Source organism: Pseudophryne corroboree, chromosome 1, assembly GCF_028390025.1.
Source record: "Pseudophryne corroboree isolate aPseCor3 chromosome 1, aPseCor3.hap2, whole genome shotgun sequence".
NCBI classification, from domain to species: domain Eukaryota; kingdom Metazoa; phylum Chordata; class Amphibia; order Anura; family Myobatrachidae; genus Pseudophryne; species Pseudophryne corroboree.
The window spans coordinates 906,627,178-906,653,111 of NC_086444.1; the positions used below are offsets into that span (position 1 = coordinate 906,627,178).

Below are 25,934 nucleotides of genomic sequence, written 5' to 3' on the forward strand. Positions count from 1 at the left end.
ACCTACTGGTAAATCTTTTTCTCATAGGAACAGCTGTTGCTGTTCTTGTTTAAAGTTGGGTTAGCATAGCTTTCCTCTGTTTTGTGTGTGCTGGTTCGTAATGTTACCACTACCTTTATCTATCCTTCTCTCAAAGTATGTCAGTCTCCTCAGGCACAGTTTCCTAGACTGAGTCTGGTTGGAGGGGCATAGAGGGAGGAGCCTGCCCACACTATATCAAATTCTTAAAGTGCCCATGGCTCCTAGTGGACCCGTCTATACCCCATGGTACTAAATGGAATTCCAGTATCCTCTACGGACTACGAGTAAAGGATTTACTGGTAGGTAATTAAAATCCTATTTTTACGCTTTTGGAAGACATTGCCAGTATAAATATTTCTGAAGCTGTGGTGCCATTGCTGGGGGAGGGGGGGGGGCGGAGCTTCCTCAGAGCTGGCGCAGCGGCATTTTGGTGCCTTTCTCTGCACAGCAGCAGCAGGCGCGCACAGCTCCTCCAGACCAGCAGGAACACGCTGGACACTTGGTACAGGGTGTATCTCAGGGGGAGAGCCACTATTGTGCACAGTCTATGTCCCAGGGGGAATATATATTTATTTACAGTGTTTCACTGAGTAAACATTAGCTAACAGCCTCGGTGGGGCTAGGTAGCTTGGTGTGCTGGTGCCTTCTCTCTGTCTCCCCCTCACATATAAGGGCAGGCTTGTTTTACACTTGTCTGTGTGTATGTATTTGTCTGTATTGTTACTCCAATCATGGTAAAACACAAGTTGTGCAGTGTGTGTAGCTACAGATTCTCTCCTCTATCCTCTGACTCCATTTCATGTGAGCAATGTAGTCAGTCCTCACAAATCACTGAGAATGCTGTGGGGGAGGGTCCAGAGCCTTCTTGGCTGGGTGCAATCTAAAATATGATATCTGATCTCAGCTCACTGCAAATGCCCATAAAACTCAACAATTACAACAGGCTGTTGCAGACCTGGCAGCTATTGCGGATACCCCCCATCTTGCCTTATTTACAGGTCCCCAAAAACGTGGATTGCCTGCCTTACTCTCAGATTCTGAGGAAGAAATACAGGAGGATGTGGACCCCATTGGTGGGGATCCCTCTTCTACACAGGGTGTAAAACCCCTCATTCTGGCTATACGGGATGTGTTAAAACTCCCTCTAGAGGACGCTGCAACTCGGCAGTCGTTTTTTCTCACACAAAACAAACTGAGTGTCACTTTCCCTGATTCTACATAATTAGAGGACCTATTTAAGTTAGCCTGGAAAAATCCAGATAAAAAATAGCAAGTGTCAAAACGATTTTTGCACACTTTCCCATTTGCTCCTGAAGTCAGTAAATTCTGGGAAGTACCCCCAGCTGTGGATGTATCAGTCTCTCGCCTTTCTACGAAGGCGGTACTCCCTGCTCCGGGTTCCTTTACCATAAAGGACCCTGAGGAAAGAGAAATAGAGACCACATTGAAGTCTATTTACACAGCTGCAGTTATGTCTCAAAAACCGGTCATAGCAGGTTGCTGGATTACACATGCCATTCATACATGGGCTACTCACATACAGGAGGGCCTCTCGGAATAGTTTCCTGGTTACTACGGTGACTCTCGTAAAACACATCCAGGACACTGCTCGTGTGCTGTGCGACTCTCTCAAAGAGATTGGCAATATTAATGGTAGGACCACTGCTATGGCAGTGTCTGCGCGCAAGGCCTTGTGGTTGAGTCAGTGGGTTGCGGACGCAGAATCCAAGCGCAATGTGGAGTCTCTTCCCTTTTCAGGGGAATGGCACTTCGGGGGTGAACTGGAAACGTGGATCGCTAAGGTTACTGCGGGGAAATCCACTTTTCTCCCCTCTGGGGCCCTGCCAGCTAGTAGGACCTACCCGGGGCCGTCTACTCAATCCTTTTGGTCCTCTAGATTTCGATCTAGGGCCAGAGGTGCCTCCAATGTGGCTAGAAGCACCAGAGGTAAGCCTAAGAAACCAGCCATTACCGGCTCTCAGGAACAGAACACCAGTTCAGCTTCCACTAAAGTCTCAATATGACGGTGCACACCCACCCCGAGGGAATCTCGAGCTGGGAGATCCGGTTTCATCACTTCAGCCACATCTGGGACATTTCCTGCCAGGGGATGCCTGTGTAAGAGATCTCATCTCTCACGGATACAAGCTGGAGTTCGACGGTGCTCCTCCCTACTGATTTTTCAAATCAAGCTTACAAGCTTTGGAGGATATGCGTGTTACGCTGTGGCTGGCCATTGAAAAGTTGACTCACTCACAACTCATTGTTCCAGTGCCACTGCAACAACAAAGACAAGGTTACTACTCCAATCTGTTCGTAGTGCCAAAACTAGACTGGTCAGTAAGGCCTATTTTGAATCTGAAGACCTTGAACCCTTACCTGAAGGTTTTCAAGATCAAGATGGAATCTTTGAGCATATCCCGATTTGGCCTCCTCATCAGGCTTATCTGAGGTTTGCCCTGCTGAACAATCACTACCAATTCCAGGCGTTACCCTTCGGCCTGTCTAAGGCCCCGCGGGTGTTCACGAAGGTGATGGCGAGATGATGTTCCAGCTCTGAGTCCAGGGGGTCAAAATTGTCCCTTACATGGACGATCTCCTGATAAAGGCAGAATCCAGGAAGCTTCTATTGCTCCGTATAGATCGCACTATCCAGCTTCTGTCACACCATGGGTGAATCCTCAATTTACAGAAGTCTCACCTGGAGCCATCTCAGCGGCTTCTGTTCTTGGGAATGCTACTAGATACTGTGGCCCAAAAAAGTGTTCCTCCCAGAGGAAAAAGCGAGAACACTCTAGGAACTGGTCCGCATGGTTCTCCGACTTGCTCGAATATCCATCCATCCTTGCATATGATTGTTGGGGAAGATGGTGGCCTCGTACGAAGCAATCCAGTATGGAAGATTGGATTTCCTGAACAAGTGGTCCGGTTCACATCTTCAGATGCACCGGATGATTTAGCTGTCGCCTTGTGCCAGGATTTCACTCTTGTGGTGGCTGCAGTCATCCAATCTACTGGTAGGCCAAAGCTTTGGGATTCAGGATTGGAACCTCCTCACAACGGATGCGAGTCTGAGAGGATGGGGTGCTGTCACCCAAGGGGCTCAGTTCCAGGGAAGGTAGTCTGCTCAAGAAGCCCTACTTCCGATCAACATTCTGGAACTTCGGGCAATCTACAGTGCTCTGATTCAGGCCTCTCCTCTACTCAGGGATCAGGCGATCCAGGTTCAGTCGGACAACGCCACGGCGGTGGCGTACATCAATCGACAAGGAGGGACAAAAAGCAGGGCCTGCATGCGAGAGGTGTCAAAAATACTCCTCTGTGCAGAAAGAAATGCAAGAGCACTGTCCGCAATCTTCATTCCGGGAGTGGACAACTGAGAAGCGTACTTCCTGAGTAGTCTCCACCCAGGGGAGTGGGGACTACACCTTCAGCTGTTCCAACAGCTCATCGACCGGTGGGGTTGCCCTCAAATCGACATGATAGCATCTCGCCTCAACGAGAAGCTTTGCTACTATTGCTCGCGAACCAGGGACCCTCAGGCAAGGGCAGTGGCTGCACTAACATCGCCTTGGCCGTATCGGCTGGTCTACCTGTTTACTCCAATCCCGTAGATCCCACGTGTACTAAAGAGGATCAGACACCAGGGGGTTCAGGCAATCCTCATTGCCCCGGAGAACTTGGTACGTGGAACTTCTGGGCGTGTCCGTAGAAGACCCTTGGCCTCTGCCACTAAGAAGGGATCTTCTTCAGCGGGGACCGTTCGTCTACCCGGGCTCACGGTGGCTTCGTTTGATGGCATGGAGGTTGAATGGAACATCCTAGCTGACAAGGGCCTTTCCAAGCAGGTGATTGCTACCATGGTTCAGGCCAGGAAACCTGGGACGTCAAAACACTATCTTCATATCTGGAGAAGACATGTCTCTTGGTGTGAGGAATGCTCATATCCACCTGCGGAGATTTTCTGCAGGCTGGTGTGGATAAGGGCTTACATCTGGGTTCCATTAAGGTTCAGATTTCAGCCCTCTCAATTTTCTTCCAGAAGAAATAGGCAGTGTTGCCAGAATTTCAGACCTTCTTGCAAGGGTGCTTCACATACAACCTCCTTTGTGCCGCCCACGGCACCTTGGGATTTGAATGTTGTGTTGAATTTTCTACAGTCTTCCTGATTTGAACCTCTGAAGATTGTAGTAGACAAGTACCTCACATGGAAGACGGCGATGTTACTGGTCCTGGCTTCTGCTAGACATGTCTTAGAATTGGGTGCCGTATCGTGTAAATCTGTATTTGGGGGGTCATTCCGACCCGTTCGCTCGCTGCGTTTTAACGCAGCAGAGCGAACAAGTCCCTGCTGCGCATGCGCCGGCGCCGTAGTGCGCATGCAGGATGGCCGAAGGCCGTAGCAGGACAGCGATCGTCTCTGCCTGATTGACAGGCAGAGGCGATCGATGGGCGGGAGGGGGCGAAACAGCGGCGTTTGCCCACCGTTTCGCACGCGCGGTCCGGCCAACGCAGGCGTGGCCGGACCAAGCGGGGGGCTAAAGCTGCGCTGGCTGGGAGTTACTAAAGCTGCGCTGGCCGGGAGTTACTCCTGAAGTGCAAAGGCATCGCCGCTGTGCGATGCCTTTGCACTTCTGCGAGGGGGGCCGGACTGACATGCGGGGCGGACTAGCCCTGTGCCGGGCGTCCCCCCGCATGTCAGGAAAGATGATCATAGTAGTGCTAAATTTAGCACAGCTACCATCAACCCGGAATGACCCCCTTGGTCTTTTTTGAGGACAGACGGAGCTCCGGACTCGGCGGCAGTTCCTGACGAACGTTGTCTCCGCATTCCATTTCAATCAACCTATAATAGTAATTCAATCCAGTTCTGGCATTTTCTGCTCCTTCGGAAGCATTGAATGATGTGAGAGCCTTAAATTTCTATGTCAAGAGAACGGCTCGAATTACAAAGACGGATTCCTTGTTCATGCTGTATGATGCACAGAAAAAAGGTTGCCCTGCTTCCAAGCAGTCCATTACTCATTGGCTTTGGCTCACTGTCCAACAAGCCTATATGTCGGCAACCTTGCCTGTTGAAGGACCACTCTACAAGATCAGTGGGTTCTTCTTGGGCGGCTGCCCGTGGTGTCTCGGCCTTGCAACTGTGCCGAGCTGCTACATGGTCAGGGAAGAACACTTTTTTGTAAAGTTCTACAGGTCTGATACCCTGACCAAAGAGGATACCCAGTTTGGGCAGGCTGTACTTCAGCAGTCTCCGCCCGTTCTGGAAGCTTTGGGACATCCCCATTGTACTAATGTGTCCCCAATATCCCTTATGGATGCTAGAGAAAATAGGATTTTAATACCTACCGGTAAATCCTTTTCTCGTAGTTCATAAGGGATATTGGGCGCCCGCCTCAGTGCGTTGACTTTTCTGCAGGTTGTCTGTTTGTGGTTCCCTGTTCAGCTTTTGCTGTTTGGTTGCCAGCTGTTGCTGGTCTTATCTGTTCCTGTTTTTGTTGCCAGCCATTGCTGGTATATAAATCTCACCTTTGTTTGTTGATGCTAATGATCCTTCCCTCGAGTATGTCCTTTCTCCTTTCCTTTGGGCACTGTTTTACCTATGACTGCCTGTGGGTGGTTGGGGGGGGGGGGGGGGGGGGGAGGGCATTGAGGGGAGGACCCAGTACACCCAGTTGAAGAATTTTTAAAGTGCACTTGCTCCTTTGGACCCCGTCTATACCCATCGTACTAATGTGTCCCCAATATCCCTTATGGACTACGAGAAAAGGATTTACCGGTAATTTAAAATACTATTTTTATATACTGTGTGTGTGTATATATGTGTGTATATATGTGTATATATATATATATATATATATATGTGTGTGTGTGTGTGTGTGTGTGTGTGTGTGTGTGTATATATATATATATATATATATATATATATATATATATATATACACAGAGACTTGGCTGTCAGCACTGCACCACTGGAGGGTCTACCACGTGTTCTAAATTGGTTAGACATTATACCCATTTGAATTGCCTTCACTCCTGAGTCTCTGAGTGTCAGGTTCAAGCTGCTGACCGACGAGGTTCCTTATGCTTGCGAACCAGTTAGATTCTATACACATATGAATCTTCCCCATATTCGAATATCTGAATGTCAGACTCAAGCTGATGATATATGAGGTATGGTCCTCGCTGTATCAATCAAGTCCCATTGAAATATTGAAACGTTGTTCATACATCTTTGAATGACCTTTTATGTGCTGACAATATGTTCTGAAATGAAGAGATTTTACGCCTGATGAAGTCTTGGAACAAGACGAAACGTGTTGGGTTATTTATCTATCTATTATCTGATGTTACCTCCGAATCTACAATAAGGAGAAGGAGGAAATCGTAGTGATATATCTACGCTTTTTCCTCATCACTACAAACTGATTGTTCAAATTGTGCGACAAATGTAAATGTATCAACTCTGTATACTTATGAACATTTGTGTCGGGTTTATATGTTGTTTTAATAAATTTTTATGTTAGTATTTGTTATCTGACGTAATTTATCCGGAGAGTACTGTAAGGGTCCGTTTTTAGGTAGGGCGTTGATATAACTCCCTTGGCGCCATCTCCTCTATTTCGTTTCATATTTTCACACATTTAGTTCCTCCTAACAGGGAACTTAGAGGATACAGGCAGCCATATACCGTATATACTAGAGTATAAGCCGAGTTTTTCAGCACATTTTTTGTGCTGAAAAAGCACCCCTCGGCTTATACTCGAGTGATGCGCCCGGAGCCCTGTGCAGGAGCAGAGCACAGGAAGCAGCCGTGAGAGAAGGAGGAGGAGGAGAGAGGGGGACTCGGGAGCCGCAGCAGCGCACTGTAATTGGTGCATCGACCAGTGACGCTGCTGCAGCCATCCCTCTCCCTCTCCATGCTCACCGAAGTACTGCCGCGCCGCCCGCCTCCTCAGCCGCTGCGCTCTGTCCCAAGGCCGGCCACCGCTGCCCGCACCGCCTGCTGCTGCCTGCACTCGTGCCCCGTCATTGAAGGTTAGTAGAGACAGGCTGCGGGGTGGGGAGTGCGGGTGTGTCGGGGGGAGCGCGGGTGTGTCGTGGGGGGGGGGGGGTAGTTGGGGGCTGGGCATATCTGGCACTGTGAGGGCATATGGTATCTGGCACTGTGGGGGCATATGATGCACTGTGGAGGCATATCTGGCACTATGAGGGCAAATATCTGGCACCATGGGGGCATATCTAGCACTGTGGGGGCATATCTGGCACTATGAGGGCATATCTGGCACTGGGGGCATATGTAGCACTGTGGGGGCATATCTGGCACTATGAGGGCAAATATCTGGCACCATGGGGGCATATCTAGCACTGTGGGGGCATATTTGGCACTATGAGGGCATATCTGGCACTGGGGGCATATGTAGCACTGTGGGGGCATATCTGGCACTATGAGGGCATATCTGGCACTGTGGGAGCATATCTGGCACTATGAGGGCAAATATCTGGCACCATGGGGGCATATCTCTAGCACTGTGGGGGTATATCTGGCACTGGGGGGCATATCTGGCAGTATGAGGGCCGTGTCCAGCTATAGCTGCATTTACCACCCTAGGCTTATACTCGAGTCAATAAGTTTTCCCAGTTTTTGGGGGGAAAATTAGGTGCCTCAGCTTATATTCGGGTCGACTTATACTCGAGTATATACGGTAATTAATTAATTTTAGTGTTTTATTTGAAATAGCGCAGTGGGAGAGTAATTCTTGTCATATATATATATATATATATATATATGTATATACACACACACACACACACACACACACACACACACACACACACACACACACACAATGTACTGTTTTCATTTACATCTCATATAATAGATTAATCCTCTGATATAAAGTAGCTTGTAGAGAGAACATGAGCCTGCCCTTTAGGTCCATATGATGCCCATATAATAGAAGTATATTTATTTGATTGAAAATGTAAAAATTGTGCATGTTTAGCATGAACATTTGTTACTGAAAGGATTACAGTACAAAAATTGTAGTGAGGTCGCCCTGTGAAATTCATATATTCTAATACAATGCAGAAAGTTTACCTGATGAATGAGTGCTGGTAATGGTGTTATGTGGAAGGAGTGCTGTTTATTCTTTTCCCATCAGAACTCATCAGAAAATTTGACACGGGGCGTGGCTTGGCTGCCATTGAAAGCACACAGGCTTTAAGAGAGCTCCTGCCGAACCTGCCTAACAGAGCCCTTTCCAGTGGCTCTATCCTCTCATCCCGCATCCACATATACCCTCCTTAGTGCCTGGAAGCCTCCCCTGTCACGGGAACCGGGTTCGCGGAGCCGGGGGGGGGGGGGGGGGGGGGTCTCCTACCCCTCTGCAGGTTGCGGCCTGTTCCCTGTCTGGAAGCCGGGGACTCAATTTTCCCTCCTACCCTGCTGGAGCCGCCCTCGGTGGATCCGGACACTTCTCCCACCCCGGATCCCCCCTCCGCAGCTTACCGATACTTTAACTACGGGGAGACCGTCCTCTGCAGCGGCTCTGCTGCTATCCAGCGTCTCCTCTCTCTGCCCGCACGGCCACACTCAACGGCGGTGGCCGCGGCTCCGACCTCCGGGTACATCACGTGACGCCGCTGCGGCGCCTGGCGGCTGAGCCCGGCGCACGGCTCTGGGACCTTCCCTGGCCCCTAAAAGGCGGCCCTCCTACTCCTGGGGTACGCAGAGGTGCGGGGGATACTGCCTGCAGCAGTCTCCCTCGCCTGAATACATTCCGGGTGGCCATCTTCCCCCTAGGCTTGGAGGACGCTGCAGCAGCCTGGAGCCGAGCTGATGACCGGGTGAGACCCCTCCATTGCCCCTACTGCTGCTGCCATCCATTATATTTCTCTGCTTCACCGTTTTTGGGGGGGCTATTGGAGGGCTATTTATTATCATTGAGGCGGGTGCTGATCCTGTGCAATTACTATTTACTGCTGGTTCTTCTCCCATTGCACAGTGGATTTGCCCTATGAAGTGTATGTACTGGGTTGGAGCTCCCCCTAGTGGCTCTCCCAGATACACAAACTTCTATCTGTAATTCTACTGCATTTACCCCTGCCTGACAGATTTTGCAAATTGTCTCGGGACGTCTATTGTGAGTCGGTGGCACGGATGTCCTGCACCCGCCCTCTCCTTCCAGGGGATGTGGAATATGATGCCCAATGTGTGCTTGATGCCCTATCAGCTGAAATTTGATTAATGGCGTGCTAGTGCCATTCCACTGGGAGTCACCATGCTGTAGGCACTTCACAGCGTACTGCGTAGTACCAATGCATTTAGTCTCTCTATCACATGATCACGCTCAAATATCTGTCCTCCCCTCAGCATGGTCAGATCCGGGAAGAAGAAAGGTAATACTACGCAACCAAGGGAGACCGTGACCCAGCCGGGAATGAGATCATTCCTACAACCTACTCCCGCTACGCCTTCCAGAGACCTCTCCCCCTCAAGCCCTTCTTCCTGCCATCCCACCTCTCCTGCCTCCCCTTTAGTGATGGAACAACCTACCCCAAGCGCTCACGGCGATGCCGCTCTCCAGGACATCTTGAAGTTCATGAAAACGCTTCCAACTAAGCAGGATCTCCAGGATACCATGCTTAGAGAGTTGGCATCTATTAAACATGATATCTCGCAACTTTCTGATAGGATGACCGCCCTGGAGGACCATCGTGACTCTGCGGATGTCTTTATGGGGTACCTTACAGATGTTATCAAGGCTCAATCAGATGAAATCCGGTCGCTGAGGTCCCGTGTGTTGGATTTGGACAATAGAGGTAGGAGAAACAATGTCCGGGTGCGAGGATTCCCGAGGACGTTCCCCAGACAGGCTTAGTAGATGCTCTGACGAAAATATTCAACGCAGTTCTGGGTAAAGACCCGGATAACACCATAACCTTTGACAGAGCTCACCGTGCCCTGAAACCGAGAGGACTCCCCGCCAACCGACCTCGGGACGTCATATGTCGATTGCATTACTACTCTCAGAAAGAGGAAATTGTGAATAAAGTGCGCCGCCTAGATGGCCTGGACTTTAATGGCGACCTAATTTCCATCTTCCAGGATCTCTCCTGGCATACGCTTCAACAAAGGAAGACCCTCCGACCCCTCACGGAGGAACTCCATAAACGACAACTGAAATACCGATGGGGTTTTCCTTTCAACCTCCAGGTCTCCTCTTCTGGAAAGATTCACACCCTGCATACTCCCTCCGACCTTCCCACTTTCTGCTCCAGTCTCGGTCTCCCATCCATAAAGATTCCTGATTGGGACTTCATCTTTCCTGATCTGCATCCGCCACAACCTGCTGGGAGGGGAGCGCCATGGCAGGTTGCACGTAGTTCTCAGAAGAAAACCTCGAAAACCCTCTCCGTTTGCCAGGACTCTTCCGCTACCTGAAGACATCTTTCTTTATTGCTCTGCAAACTGGACTTTCTCTTCTTATGCAGGAGGGTTGAGCGCTCCAGAGGTGGCATGCCGGGTGAGTTACATCTTATGCCGCCCCGCGCCACTGCTGCTTCGCCTCATGCTCTTCTCCCCGGTTTCACCTTCACATATGGAGATTAGTATAGAGACTATGCTTTTAGACAGTTAGTTGTTACTGCCGTTTAATGTATAATGTTTATAACAGATGTGGTGCCTGTAGGGGTGACTCCCTTGCCCCGGTCCCGCACACGGCCGCTGTGCCCTATGGGGATGCTGGTATATATACTTACCTGCTCTCCCATTGCGGGTGTTTCTTTGTTCATGATGTTCCTATTTTCTGTGACTTGCTTTCTTTTCTATCTTTCTTTCCTGTACTGTTTTTTTATTTTCTTTGGTGACCTGTCCGAGTGTTCTACTATCCTGTGTTGTGATACGATTTGATGGCTGCCCCGGGTATACTTAAAATCACCTCAATTAACGCCAAAGGACTTAATATCCCCGAGAAACGGTCCCAATTATTTAGGACGCTGCGATCAGACGGAGTAGATGTGGCTCTGATTCAGGAGACTCACTTTTTAAGATCTCTTCTCGCAGGCCCTCTTTAGTGAATCATAGATTCCCCCTTGCTTTCTACTCCAACAATCCTGAAAGTAAATCTAAAGGGGTCTCTATACTTTTCTCTAAAGCTCTCCATAAATTAGTTCCAGGGAGATTGCTGGTGGTCCAATGCACTATATTTTCTCAGGCGTACACTCTCATAGCCCTCTATGCTCCAAACCAGGGCCAACTGTCCTTTTTTCGGTCCCAACTTCCCCGACTTGAAGCTCTCATGACGGGTATTGTAGTTTTGGGTGGCGACTTAAACTGGTCCATGGACCCCTCCATTGATACCTCCCCGCCAGCCCCTAAATTTTCTGAACAAAAACATAGACAAGTTAGGAAGGTCTTCCACGAATTTCAACTAGCTGACTCTTGGCGGGTCACACATCCCGCTGACAGAGACTTCTCATTCTTCTCACACCCACATCAGGTTTACTCACGCCTAGACTATTTGTTTTTAGCCATAAACACCTTCCCTTAATAATGGACGCCTCTATTGGCTCCATTACTTGGTCAGGCCATGCCCCGGTATTCCTGTCTCTTTCAGCCCCATCCCGAACCCCTGGTCCTTGGACCTGGCGCCTTAATGAATCCCTTCTATATGATGAGTATTGCAAATCAGAACTAGATAAGGCGCTATCTGATTATTTTGCCATTAATGATACAGGGGATGTCTCCAAAATTATGGTCTGGGAGGCCCACAAATGTGTTATACGGGGTAAATTGATTCAACTAGGCTCCTTTGAGAAGAAAATTAGACTGGCCTTAATCACCACACTACTGCATAAAATTCATTCCTTAGAGGCCCGCCACAAATCCTCCCTGTCTCCCTCCGATTTGGTGGAGCTGTCCGAAGCTCGGATGCACCTCCGGACAACCCTCAACAATAAAACCCAAGCCTCTTTGCGTAAATGTAATAGCAAATACTATAAGTGGGGAAATAAGCCGGGGCGCCTGCTGGCACAGGCACTTAGGTCCCAGAGATTGGCCTCTTTTATTCCCTCAATGAAAAATAATGCGGGCTCCGTATGCTTTAAGACACCAGAGATAGCAGCGTGCTTTAAAAATTATTATAATACTTTATACAACCTAGGTGACCCTTCTCCGGCCCTTGATCCCCTTTCTAATATGTTGAGATCTAGGAAATACTTAGCTAAAGTGGCGTTCCCTCAGTTGTCAATCTCCGATCGTGACTCTCTGGAAGCACCTTTCACCTTGGCTGAGGTGGAACACGTTATTTCCATCACACCCCTACGTAAAAGCCCGGGCCCGGGCGGTTTTACCGCCACCTATTATAAGACATTTAAGGAGACTCTCGCCCCCAGATTATTACAGGCCTTTAATTCCGTATCCGCTGAAACCCACTTCTCACGTCAGTCCCTGGAGGCCCACATTACTGTGATCCCTAAACAGGGGAAGGACCCCTCAGTGTGCTCCAGTTACAGACCCATTTCTTTGCTCAATGTGGACCTTAAACTTTTTGCGAAATTGATGGCTCTTAGATTGAACGAGTTTCTCCCATCCCTCATCCGCAGCGACCAGGTGGGCTTTGTCCCTGGCCGCGAGGCAAAAGACAATACGACTAAAATCCTCAACCTTATACATCTGGCCTCTAGCAGCAGGACATCTACTGTGTTGCTGTCTACTGACGCCGAAAAGGCCTTCGACAGAGTCAATTGGGACTTCATGAGGGCGGTGCTGGAGCACATTGGGCTGGGTCCACGGGCCCTCCATAGAATATCTTTACTTTATACGCAGCCATCGGCTAGAGTGCGGGTTAATGGGACCCTTTCTGACAACTTCTTTATAAGTAATGGAACGAGACAGGGCTGCCCCTTGTCCCCCTTGATTTTCGTTCTTTGTATTGAAGCTCTGGCCAGGGCTATTAGAGCGAATGACGGTATTAAGGGGCTTCAAGTAGGTAATATGGAATATAAACTTGCTCTATTTGCAGAAGACGTGCTGACGGCTGTCACACAACCTGCCCACTCACTTGCTCACCTAATGTGTGAATTTGACATTTTCAGTTCACTGTCAGGTTTTAAAGTCAACACATCTAAATCCTATGCCCTTCATATCTCAACCCCTCAAAAGACCTTAACTGTCTTGAAATCCACTTTCCCATTTATATGGAGAGACTCCCACATTACATACCTGGGAGTCCAGCTTTCCAGCGACTTATCACGTCTGGTGTCCCTGAACTTCCACCCTATTCTCCAGGCCATTAGAAATGATTATTGCAGATGGCAACACCATAATCTTTCGTGGCTAGGCAGAATCAATGTTGTAAAGATGAACACACTACCCAAATTGCTCTATCTCCTCCAGACCTTACCAATTCGAATCCCGGACTCCTGGTTCCAGACTGTAAGATCCTTGATCCAACAATTTATTTGGCGCAGTAAGAGGCCCAGAATTGGTAGATCTGTTCTGACTCGCCCGCCTAAAAAAGGTGGATTTCAACTCCCAGATATTAAAACCTATTACCATGCAATCCACTTAAACAGGGTCTTGGATTGGACCAGGAGTCGGGAGGTCAAACAATGGGTGGTCTTGGAGGGCCTATGTGTTCAGCTGTACCCTGAAATCTTCCCTTGGCTCCCGACCTTACCCAAACTCCTGCACCATCACCCGACTGTTTCTCCTACGCTCACCTTTTGGAAAGGGATAAGACGACGTTCGTACATCTCCTCGGTCTTTGGCCCCCTTACCTCCTTTTTGAGCAACCCGACGTTCCCACCTGGCCTCTCTCTGGGGTATTACCAAAACTGGGCGCTGGAGGGACTTTTTAGGGTAGGTCAGCTAGTTCACCCGTCCGGGATTAAGCAATTCTCGGAGATTCGAGCGAAATGGGAGATCCCGCAGGCAGACTTCTGGAAGTTCTTGCAGGTTCGACACTTTCTATACACGGATAATATGTACTGTCAGGCGTCCCGGGAGCTGACCGCATTTGAAAAAATGTGTGTTGCGCCCCTAAACCCCCTACATACTGTGTCCACCCTGTATAGGCTCCTATGTGCGTCTGACTCCTTGACCCCTCCTCTTTTCACCCGGAAATGGGAGAAAGATCTGAACATCTCTCTCTCGGACAGGGATTGGGACTCTATTTTTCTTAAAGCCCATAAGAGTTCCATATGCATACATGTCAGAGAAACACAATATAAGATTCTGATGAGATGGTACAGGCACCCTACCCTCCTCCACGCCATTTCTCCATCTATCTCTCCTGCCTGCTGGAGATGCCATGGGGACCTAGGCTCTCTGTTGCATATCTGGTGGACCTGTCCCCTTATTCAAACTTTCTGGGGGGATGTAATTTCCATCTCCGGTGATATCCTACATGTCCCTGTTCCATCTGACCCGGCTTATTGGTTATTGAATCATTCCATGACCCCACTCTCTACCTATAAGTCCTCTCTACTACGACACCTTGGCAATGCTGCACGGGCAGTAGTTCCCACTCTGTGGAGGTCCTCTAGTCCTCCTACACAGTACACTTGGTTCACTAGACTAGACTATTACATGAACATGGAAGATATATTACTGAGTGCTGGGGATAGGCGGTCTGAGTTTATTGCTACGTGGTTGCCTTGGATAGAATATAAGAGCTCTGGGTCGTACAAGACTTATATTTCTTTGATGAAATGAGATGGGAGGTGGGAGCCTATTTGCTGTATGTTATTTGGCATCTGCCCCGGGCCAACAGGTTTGAACCTTTAGGTTCATTTCACATATTCTTCCCTCCTCTTCTCTACATTCTCGGCTCGGCCACCTTTCCTCTCTATTATTTTCCTTTTCTCGTTCTGTATCTGTGTTCTTTAATGTTTCTTATTTTAAAAAATGTTAGTGCAGACTTTGGATATATTGAACACACGGCTGCTATCTTGTTTATGTTTCTGTACGACACTTTATTATGCCGCTGATTGATGTTCATACGTGTTTATATGTTGGTACAAGTCTGTATTCTTTTCAATAAAAACAGATTATACAAAAAAAAAGAACATTTGACACTAATTGGCAAACCATCTTATTATCAGTTGTGGATTTAAAATGTTAAAATATGTTGATTTACCTTTTAATTGTGTTAAGTAAAAGTAATTTATAAATATATATATATATATATATATATATAAGTGATGAGCGGATTCGGTTTTACTCGGTTTTACTCGGTTCTCAAAACCGAATCTTATTGGCTATCCAAAACACGTGACATCAGTAAGTCAATAAGATTCGGTTTTGAGAACCGAGTAAAACCGAGTAAAACCGAATCCGCTCATCACTAATATATATATATATATATATATATATATATATATATATATATATATATATATATAGATAGTGCAGCAGGTGGGTATGCGGAACTGACAGGAAAGGACATGATTTTTATGTGTGTATATAATATATATATATATACACACACACACACACACACACACACACACACACACACACACACACACACACACTTACACCTGAAATGCAATAAACTATCAACTGTGAAGTGCAGGTCCTTCACGGTATACACAGAAGAGAAACTATACACTTAAAACCTGACAATTAGCGCCTTCTAATGCTTTGTGGCCTTGAGCTAAAAGTATAGTAGCATCAAGAGACAGGCGGGGAAGTAATTATTTGCTGTGAGAGTGGTGTCTCTATTAGTCTTTCCTAAATGGGGTCAGTGGAAAAACATTACAATCCCGTTGTTCTTTCAGACAGGGCCTTGATTTCAATCTGCTGTATCAGTTTAATTGTACATAGTAGGTAAAGGAAAATGCTGAAAATGTATGTAAAATAAGTCCTTATCTGAAAATACAGGTAAAAGCGGGCAAAGTAAAAAAGGGATCTTATTGAAGGTTTGAGTGCTCTCTGGTGCTCTCTTGGTACACATTAAGAGCAACTGGAGTGATTACCCTCGGAAATATGCCCTGCATCATTCTATGCAGCTTCTAGCTGGACAAATGGCCCATTTACTGTAACACAATCCTTAAATAGACATTTCATACACAAAAAGGCATTCATAAAACATAAAGACGCTTTACAGTATTTAAACAAAAAATGTAGAAAATGTACTAGGGAATCCAAAATAGAAAATAAAGTTCATTCACTCAAAGAAGTGTGTGGGCACTGTGACAATTAGATTGTCAAGCTTCTAGTACCATAACAATTGCTGCAGAACACCCTGTATTCCTCATAAATGTGATAATCGCACAAGTAACAGAACTAGGTATAGAATGTGCTATGCCACAATATCAGAGCACTACAATCATATCATTTTGCTTATACTATATGGGACATTATCTTAATAATGTTAGGTCTTAATTTACTGAGTTACTGGTGAAGTTTGTTTACAGTTGTCTGTTTACTTGAAATTCCTACTCCGCTGTTACTTCTGCTTTAGGTGCAGTACATTGAATGTTACCATTAGCTTAATATTTGGTTTAATATTTACTTTGTTGCCATGAAGCTATTTTTTGTTTTTGTTTTGTGATACATATAGTTAATGGAATTCTTTTGTACTGAGAGCATCAGTATTTTCAGATTTAATTGTTTTTTCTATTACAAGACATGTAAGAAGCTGTTCTGTCATCTTATGCCTGTTATACTGATTGATAAGAATAGATCATTCTCGCTGATTGGTCCCAAGCCTGGTAGGTTCACTGGTCTTGGGCCAAAACGTATGGTAATATCACACACAGACACACTCGTGCACATATCTGTAGTGCACAGCACTCTGACTGTTTTGTGCCAGGAGGATGTGACCACATTATTTGAAATAAAATAGAAAGTCTGCATTCAGCTTGTACACTAAATGGAATTATATGACAAAACAGGGAATGTTACTAATGCTTCTGCAATATGTATTAATATGTATTAAGCTAGCCAATTGCATGAAAGTCTTCCCATCTGCCCAGTACTACACTATCCCTCAAAAATGCAATCCTGACAGTTGTTTCGCTTCCTTCTACACTAGCTATCACACAGTCTGTAAGCATAAACTATGCCAGTGGTTATCAGTCCTCATGGTACCCTAACAGTCTGTTCTATAAATATCCATTCTTAAGTGCAGATGTTTTAATTAGTACCTCACTCTGTGCACAGGCATGGATATCTTTGAAACCTGGACTTTTGGGGTACCTTGAGGACCGAATTTAAGAACCCCCCCCCCCCCCCCCCCCCCCCCCCGCCTTGCTCCAGAACAATAGCAATATATAGGGAAACAGGCATTCATACACAAGGATTGGTGCTGCTGTTGCTTAATGGTCCAGCTAGATTGCAAAGGTTCTTGGTGGGCTGTTTGATACAGTTACACAGCAGTGTTGGCCAAGGGCCAGTGGGATGTCAAAGTGAAGAAAAAGAGAATATGTGAGGATATGAGTGGCCTGTATAGAGGCCTGCATAGGTTGTAATAGGGCAGGATAGCTTATGAAGGTTATGCATGCGGTATTGGAATTTGATAAGCTTGCCTGAAGCGGTGAGTTTTCATGGAACGCTTCAAGATTTGGAGATTAGAGGAGTGTCTTATTTTTCAAGGGAGGGCAATTTCACAGAGTGTGTGCAGCTTGAAAAAAGTCCTATAATGGTGAATGGGAGCAAGTTATGCAGGTGGATGACATGATAACATCATACGGTATATGCAGATATGTTGGCTGGACAATCATACTGCAAATCTCCTATTCTACCACATCCCAAAGGATTGATATCTGGTGACCGTTGAGGCCATTTGATTTTAGTGAAATTATTGTCATGTTTGTAAAACCAGCTGACTTGTTTTGTGACATGCATGCTGTCCTGCAGGAAGCAGCTAGGAAAAGGATACACATGGTTATCAGTGATATTCATGAGGCTGTGGCATTTACACAATGCTCATTTTAGTATCCGGTATCCTAATGTGTACCAAGAAATCCTTTCCTACAGCTCTATACCACCACCAATCTGAACCATTGATACAAGACAGGATGGCGATCTGTGCGATTTACATAGTCCGGTATTAGCAGCTGAATGAGTTGTATTGAGTGATGCCATAACTACAAGTCAGTTCATCAAATCTCTTCTCTGTTAGTTACCCCATTCAACGGTAATGGCTGCTATTGTGATATGGAGATATCTAGGAGCAACAGCAGCTCAGCGACACAACCTAACAAATGGGACAGCTGTGTGCATAAAAAACGCTACCAAGTTCCAAACTCCCTTGGAAACACTGTCAGCAATTATTGTTTATCAGGAGTTCTACCTGTTTAGGGTTTCACGCCTGAGCAGCCACACTCAAGTATCGGATCGCCATGCTCAATTCCAAGTATCAGCTGGGATAGTGTAAAGCATACCACATTGGACTTTAGTGCAGTGGTGGAGTGATCATTCACTCTTCACCATCTGGCAGTGTGAGTGATGAATATGGGTTTGCTGGACACCCAGGGAAAAATTGCTGCTGAAATGTGTAACGCCAATTGTGGAGTTAGGCTCTGGCCTGTGCCTTTTAGTTCCAGTGAAGGGAAATCCTCAAAGCTGCATCATAGAATAACGTTCTAGAGACAATAGTGTGCTTCCAACTTTGTGCAACAGTTTCATATGACAAATAATATCACATATACCATATCATGTGCAGATTTATACCTTTTGAGTCACATGACAATGTCCCATTCACAGAGTGAGTTCCACCGAAAAACATTTTGCTGAAGTAAGTGTTAAAGAAATTGAATAGTGGGTTCAGAGCCCTCACTTCTACACATTAAACAACTTTTTATTATATGAATTGAAATGCCATCTGTGAGCCAGGCCTTACCATCCCCTCCTCGCTAATACTTTTGCAAAGTAGTAACAAATAGGTCTATAGCTGAGTTATCACAAATATACAGTATATTTGGGAGGGGTGGGGGGGAGTTGTCTCATTGCAAGCAGGTTGGCTGCGTATTTATTCATTCTATACATTATTTTGATGAATTACGTCCTTCTGTTCCCTGCAGAGGCCGGCAGTAGATGGGATGCTCCGAGAAGGGCACATTAGCCTCTCTGGATTACAGCTCCGTGCACATGCAATGTTCTCTGCAGAAGGTCTACCTCTAGGTACTGATACTATGGAATATGCGTGGCTGATTGATGTGCAGGCCTGTTCTCTTACTGCCATGGTCACTGCACCGCAAGTAAGTAAACTCATTATCCGTAAGAAAATGATCACCTTGTTGGTCAGATTTGTTTTCCAGTGGAGTAGCACATGTCTGTACCCTGTAAAATAATAAGCAGATGTAGTCTGTAAAGGGGGGTATTCACGGAGCGATCGCTGCTTAAAATCTAAGTAATCTGACTAGATTGCTTAGATTTTAAGCATGATCTCTCCATGTGTACCCCCCACAGCGATAGCGATGCGCAGCCCCGCGCATCGCTATCGCTGGTGCTAGATTGGCCTGCATGCAGGCTCAATCTAGCAAGTCGCTCATTTCACCCGCTGGGTGAAATGAGCGCCCCCCCCTCCCCTCCCGTCTCCCCTCGCACGCTTAGCACACATCGTGCTGTGCTGAGTGGGGGGAGGGAGATGTGTGCTGAGCGGTTCGCTCAGCACACATCTCTCCCCAAATCGAGCCGTGAATACAGCCCTTTAGTTTAAACATCTCACAATAAGGTGAGAACTATCCTTAAAGATTTTTGTATTCTGTACAGAAGGGAGAATTCAAGACTGGTGCAATGCTCCTCAGCGGAATTTGTCTACAATTGTTATGCTGCTTTCAAAATGGAGAACCGTTTCTATTGTGCTTTCCACAAGCATATTTCTATCCACTGTCTATTTGGGGGGGAAAAAAACCTTATAGTAAAAGACTGATATGTCAAAATAATCTGTTCTCGGGAGATAAAGTTTTACATACGTTTGTGTGTAACACAAATGGTCTTATGGTTTAATTATTGCTTTCCTCTATATTTTCATTTAGTGTACTTTAATGGGTCTTGCAGTAATTGTGCAGTAAATATGCATTATACCAAAGAAAAATAACTGGTTTAGATTCAATCAAGAAATAGCTTCTCGTGCACTGTCCTGCTCTATAAAGATTCCAGCCTTACTGATGGAATATTGAATATTGTGTAAGCAGACGGAGCCAGCTATTAAACGCTGCTGCAGAAATATCACAGCTGTGCACCTTAAATTGGCTGAAAGAAGATTAAAATTAATTTAGGAGTGTGTGGGATAGGAGAGCTACCCACTTTTCTTATTTATTACGAAGAGTTTTGTGTTGAGTGGTCCCAAATAATGTTGATAAAAAGTAACGTTACTATTAATAAGAAGCAGGGATACATTTGTAGCCCGGCTTTTTATAATCCAGCGCACTTGACCTTAACAAATGACATAAACTGGTAACGTGTGCCGAGTTAGAAAGTATAACAATGTTTTCTAACACAAGGGGTAGATTAAATAGCAGCAACAATAAATATCCTTGTAATTGGCAAGCTGCGCCAGTACGTTTCTATAGTCCTTGCTATATTAGTAACCTATTGTCTTTGCAGCTGGCGTGCCTGCTGGACTGGGGGCAGACCTTTATGTTCCATGTCATGTGTAATGAGTTCCAGTTGGAGAGGCCAAAGTCTGTGGTGATCTGCCAGCATGGTATTGATCGGCGATTTTGTAATGCTAAGGTTGGTATGCTTTCAGTTTTTCAGCTTTTATTTTAGGGTCCTCTGTGTACTGGCAAGGTTCAGAAATATGATATATATGGTAGCGTGTCGGTTTCTTATTTTAGTTTATATTCTTTTTTCCTGGGTTAGGAAAACATGTCTATTGAGATGTAAGCAAAGACGCACAACAGGTGATGATGGCTGTCAATCCATATATTTGATTAAGACTACAGTGACCAGTTCCTTGGGGCTTATTGGCAGAAGCACAGTTTCTCTTACCCTCTGTTCTTCCTTAATCTATTATTTATGGAGAGAAAGCAAAATGAATATTAAACAGCTCTAGAGAGTATTGATCCCTATGAGGGCACATATTTTATGTTTACTTGGTCAAAAAGTATAAATCAGACTATTGAACAAAACAAAAGAAGTTTTGACTTTGAAAAACTTCATCCAGTTTTGTGTCGTCCAATTTTTACTGCTGTCCATGTAAAATGCTGATGCTTATCACCATATGGTCTATGGCCCCCAGGGATGTTTAATATTCACCTCACTTATCCACTGTGAAGACTCTGTTCATGATGCATGGACTGACAATAGAAAACTTGCCTGCGTGAGCAAGCCCTAACACTGTTTCAACTATTCTACAATATAATGTTCTCTTAACTTGACCGTATTTTCAGGTTAAAGATTACCCAAAATCTGGGTACTTTCGGTGACTCAGTGGTTAAGAGGGCACATTACCAACTTGAATATGTCTTGGGGGAGTACCTGTCCTTTGTATCTGGTAAAAAATGAAATAGTGATCTATCTAGTATTTTTACCATTGCTTCTGGTTTATGTCCACAAAGCTGTGCTGTTACCCAGGACCGTGTCTACCTGCTGATGATTTGAAATATCGGATGACTCGTCTATCAGCTGATGGGGCAGATATTTACCTTGTGGATCATGGCTGCGCTACAAACATTAAAGTAAGTTTATTAAGCAGGTTGTCCAATTACCCGCAGTACATTACCGTGGGTAATGATATTGCGTGGGGTTATCCTGTTAGCTGCTTATCGGGGCTTCCACTACCTGCATGGATGCATAGCACTGGCCTTCGGCTCCCCCAGCTGCTCGCTTGCTCCGGCAATTACAGGTCCGCCCCTGCCTGGTCGGGACACTCAAAGCAGGGGGAAGAGGGCATTACCGTGGATCCACGGAGTGCCCTCCCTGGGTTTCGGGCACCCTCCCTGCAGTACCCGGCTGCTGCCAGCGGGCATGGGACACTGACTGGAGGGTTGAGACTTGCTTATTGAGGATTTTGTTTCACTTGCTTCAGTCAGGCAAAGCACAATCGCCGATAAGTGCCAGTTTTCGTTGCTGCGCCGGTGAAAACACAGGTTTTACTGAATTTGTGTGTTTTCAGACAAAAAAATATGTTTACGTGGGAGATCTAATTGGATACCCTGTAAAAAAAATATTGGTAAAACATTGGGAAAAATTGCGGAAAACACCCATTTTTCACTCCCAATGTTTCCCCATGGGTAATTGAATACCCCCCTAAGAATGATAAATTATTCTGTTTAAATAATTCGATTGCAAATGCTATGACAAATTCTTATGAATAAGTATTTAAGTAAATGTTCCCAAGAGCTTAACTAGCAATGCTCATTAAAATTATGTAATTATTATAAATACTATATATTTCAGAAAAGGCAGCCCCAACACGGACACTCCTGGCGCTGTGATAAATAATTCTACAAATATAGATGTAAATAGATATTCACACTCTAAGAGTGCATTAATTCACCTCAGCTGCACGTAATAAGGGTTTGGTTAGGACCCTGTTAGGCTGGCAGAAAAGACAATAAATAGATAATCACTGCGCTTGTGGATGCTTGTTACTTATATCACATCATATATATATGTATGTGTATATATGAGATTTTTTGTATAACCATTGGTCCTCAGAAATGAATAGGTATTAAGAATTAATATTAGGTAGACCTGTATTTATATAATATCACATTTATTGTGCAATCACAATCAGAAATATGCATCAAAAATATACATCAGTAAGCAACAATAAAATGGTAAAATTCCAAGGAGAGAGTGATCAGATCAATTATTTGTTCTCTCCTTCATATGCATACATTAAAACAAGTAATTTGATGTGATATAAGTGACAAGCATCCACAAGCGCAGTCATTATCTATTAATTGCTGTAAATGTTACATGTAAACCCATTTAAGGAGGACCATTATCAGTGGTGGCTCCAGAGGTGGTGCTGCTGTGCAGTCCAAAATTCAGATTGGGGAGCTGCACCAACTGCCCCCCAAATGCTGCAAAACAACGCTGACCAGGACTCGCTGGCAGCTCATGTGGCTCCCCTATTTCAATTTTGGACAAAGCTGCAGTTCCACATTTGGAGCCACTGACCATTATTCTCATTGATTTATTTTTGCATACTATATTTTACAGTTTAATTGTTGGACCTATATGCTTGTACATTGTGGAGCTGTAGCTATCCAGAAGCCATACTTTGGGACTGTACACTGGCTCTCTATTGATGTATTGGGAATGTGTAGTAGATCACTGCCTGAGTGATAGACAGGAGTCGTGTTTGACATCCCCTTAAAGGGGGCTTTAATTAAAATTGTCAATGCATTTCCAATGTGACTTTTTTTTGTTTTTTTATTTTATATATTATTTCTCCATTTTATATTTATTTTTTTCAGATGGGTGCTATTCGACTGGCAAATTGCAATCTCCATAATCAAGCTGTAGGTGAAGGCATCAGTGCAGCTATCCAGGATGTACAGCTGAGACAATACATTGAGCAGTTGGACAGTAGCAGATCGGGACTCCAGCCTGCAGTGTTACGCAGAGCCTACTGGCTGGAAACAGGCTCTGTGATGTTAGGGCTCATCACAGCAGATATAGCACTAGCTGCTGATCATTCTTCCAAACATGAGGTGCAAAGGCATTTTTTAGAAACTCATGACAATAGGACTAGAAGGTGAGTTGCAGGTGCTGCAGGCCAGCACATTTCATGTTCTTTGTGAACTTGCATGACTGATTTTAGTATTATATTATATACTGAACTTGCATATTTTATAGAAGCAGCTTTTCAGGCACTTTAAAACCTCTACTTCTGGAATATAAATCTTGTGCTGAATTTTATTTATGCAGACTTTAGTACATTGGATGGAATGTTCTTTCCTGGCTGACGTTTAGTGTTTACTAAACTAGAATTACATTTTGTGTCTGTTCTGTTTGCTGGATGGGTTGATATTGTAGGCCAGAATGGCTTGGTTAACGCATTTAATTAGAATGTAGCACTTTGTTATCTTTTCAGGTTACATCATTTTATTTTAAAGAGGAAGGCCTAAGTAACGTGCACCGTTCAGCTACAACAGTATACACAGGCATTATGTGATCTTGGCCAGTATTTCAGCTTACCGACTGTAACTTCTCTTATTCATGAAATCACAGAGACACTTCATGCAGTCAAGGCAGTGGGTCAATAGTTTATGACCATTTACTGTATCATTTCATACCTTCCATGCAGCATCATCTTACTGGGTTCCTTTAAAGTGTTCTTGTAAACTACATATCGGAAGCAGCTATTATTATTAGGAAATGTGGGCGCTCGTATTCAGTAGGAAACACCAGTGTCAATGCAGCATACAAAAAGGGAGAAAAGGGTATTATCCTAACAAGTGCGAACAACCAAAAAGCTAATTGTTTTACACTTTTTTTCACAAACTACACTTATGAAATGATCCAAATAATTTCTCTATAATAATCAATCATAACAAATAAAATCTATATTAATAACATTATCAGCAGCACTATACGTGGGACTCTACTGCAGAGTGCATGTTATATACTAATATATAATACTCCACACACAGTCAGTGCTCCGATAATTTGCCAATTCCAAAGTAACCAAGGGCCTAATTCAGCGTAGGTTGTAGTTGTGCGAAAAATCCGACAACTACAACCCTTTACACTAGCATGCGGGGGGACGCCCAGTACAGGGCAAATCCGCCTTGCATGCGGTTCCCCCTACCACCCACCCCACGCTAACTTGCGAACACTTCGCTCAGCAGCAAGGCACTCGCATATTAAGAGTATCCCTGTGCCTGCGCAGCCTAGCTGTGAAGGCAGACTGCTACCCGCCATTATTAGGCTCTCGCAACGACTGCGTGTTACATCACGCAGCCACTGTGGCCCTGCCACGCAAACGATCCGGATATGCTTATGTTATCCGGACAGCTCCGCCCCAAAATCAGGCAGAAGCATTCGCATATGTAAGATGCCGTCGCATCTCACTGTGTACACGCGCAGTGCGGCTTCTGCATGTGCACACACTCCAGCAGGGCTTCAGCATGCGAGCGCAGCGTAGATGCGTTTCTTTCTTTTGGAGGAAGCACCACGGTCCTCCAAAAGAAAGAAAATGATACCGGTAAACTTTATTCTGAGTACCCATATTCATGATTATCAGTTTACTATAAACCAGTACACTGGGAGAATGTTTTATTCCTGATGTGTGTTGGTCACAAAGGAACCAGTTGCTGTCAAGCAAGTTGTATAAGCAGCTGATGATTATTTGAATCAAATCCTGAATGAAATGATCTGCCTTCTCTGTGTGTAAGCATCACATGCACAGTAATGTATTGGAATGTGGAATTTGGTTGTCACTGACAAATTCCTTTATGTGTATGATAGGTTGTGGTTCCTGTGGCCTGATGACACTCCGAAAAATAAGAGAATCAGGAACAAGTGTGGCTGTCTGGGAGGCTGCAGGTTCTTTGGTGGCACTGCAACAGGAATTGACTTTTTCCGGCTGGAGGAGCTGACTCCATCTAGCAGCTCCGCTTTTTCCAACACCAGTGTAGAGTCAGATATGTTTTATGGACAATCTTTATTGCAACCCACTGAATGGATTATAACTAAAGAGACACAGAAAACCATGGAAGGTAGTTAATATTAAATAAAATGTATATACGTCAGAAACCACCTATTATACTCCTAAGTGCTTTCATGTTGTTTTCCAGTTTTATTTTTTTTAGCTTAAGTTTAATTTTATGTTCACTGTTCTTGGGAAAGGGGAGTGGGAAAACTACTGCAACAGTATTATAATATAAAGTATATTATTATTCTACGGACCCCATATTATTTTCTATTTCATAGATTTGAATTAGTTATGGGGTTAATTTAATTTTATGTTCAGTAATTTTATTCCACCCCA

General features: G+C 45.1%; 1 protein-coding gene across 12 annotated transcripts in view; it reads left to right on the plus strand.

Moving 5' to 3' along the window:
- BLTP1 (bridge-like lipid transfer protein family member 1) overlaps positions 1-25,934 on the plus strand; it is a 705,550-nt gene that overhangs the window by 262,156 nt on the left and 417,460 nt on the right. For all 12 annotated transcript variants that reach the window (XM_063920260.1, XM_063920265.1, XM_063920266.1 and 9 more), the window contains exons 22-26: positions 19,063-19,239; positions 20,591-20,719; positions 21,547-21,666; positions 23,416-23,696; positions 25,412-25,662. In XM_063920260.1, the coding sequence (XP_063776330.1) occupies positions 19,063-19,239; positions 20,591-20,719; positions 21,547-21,666; positions 23,416-23,696; positions 25,412-25,662 (958 nt within the window). The remainder of the gene's footprint in view (positions 1-19,062; positions 19,240-20,590; positions 20,720-21,546; positions 21,667-23,415; positions 23,697-25,411; positions 25,663-25,934) is intronic.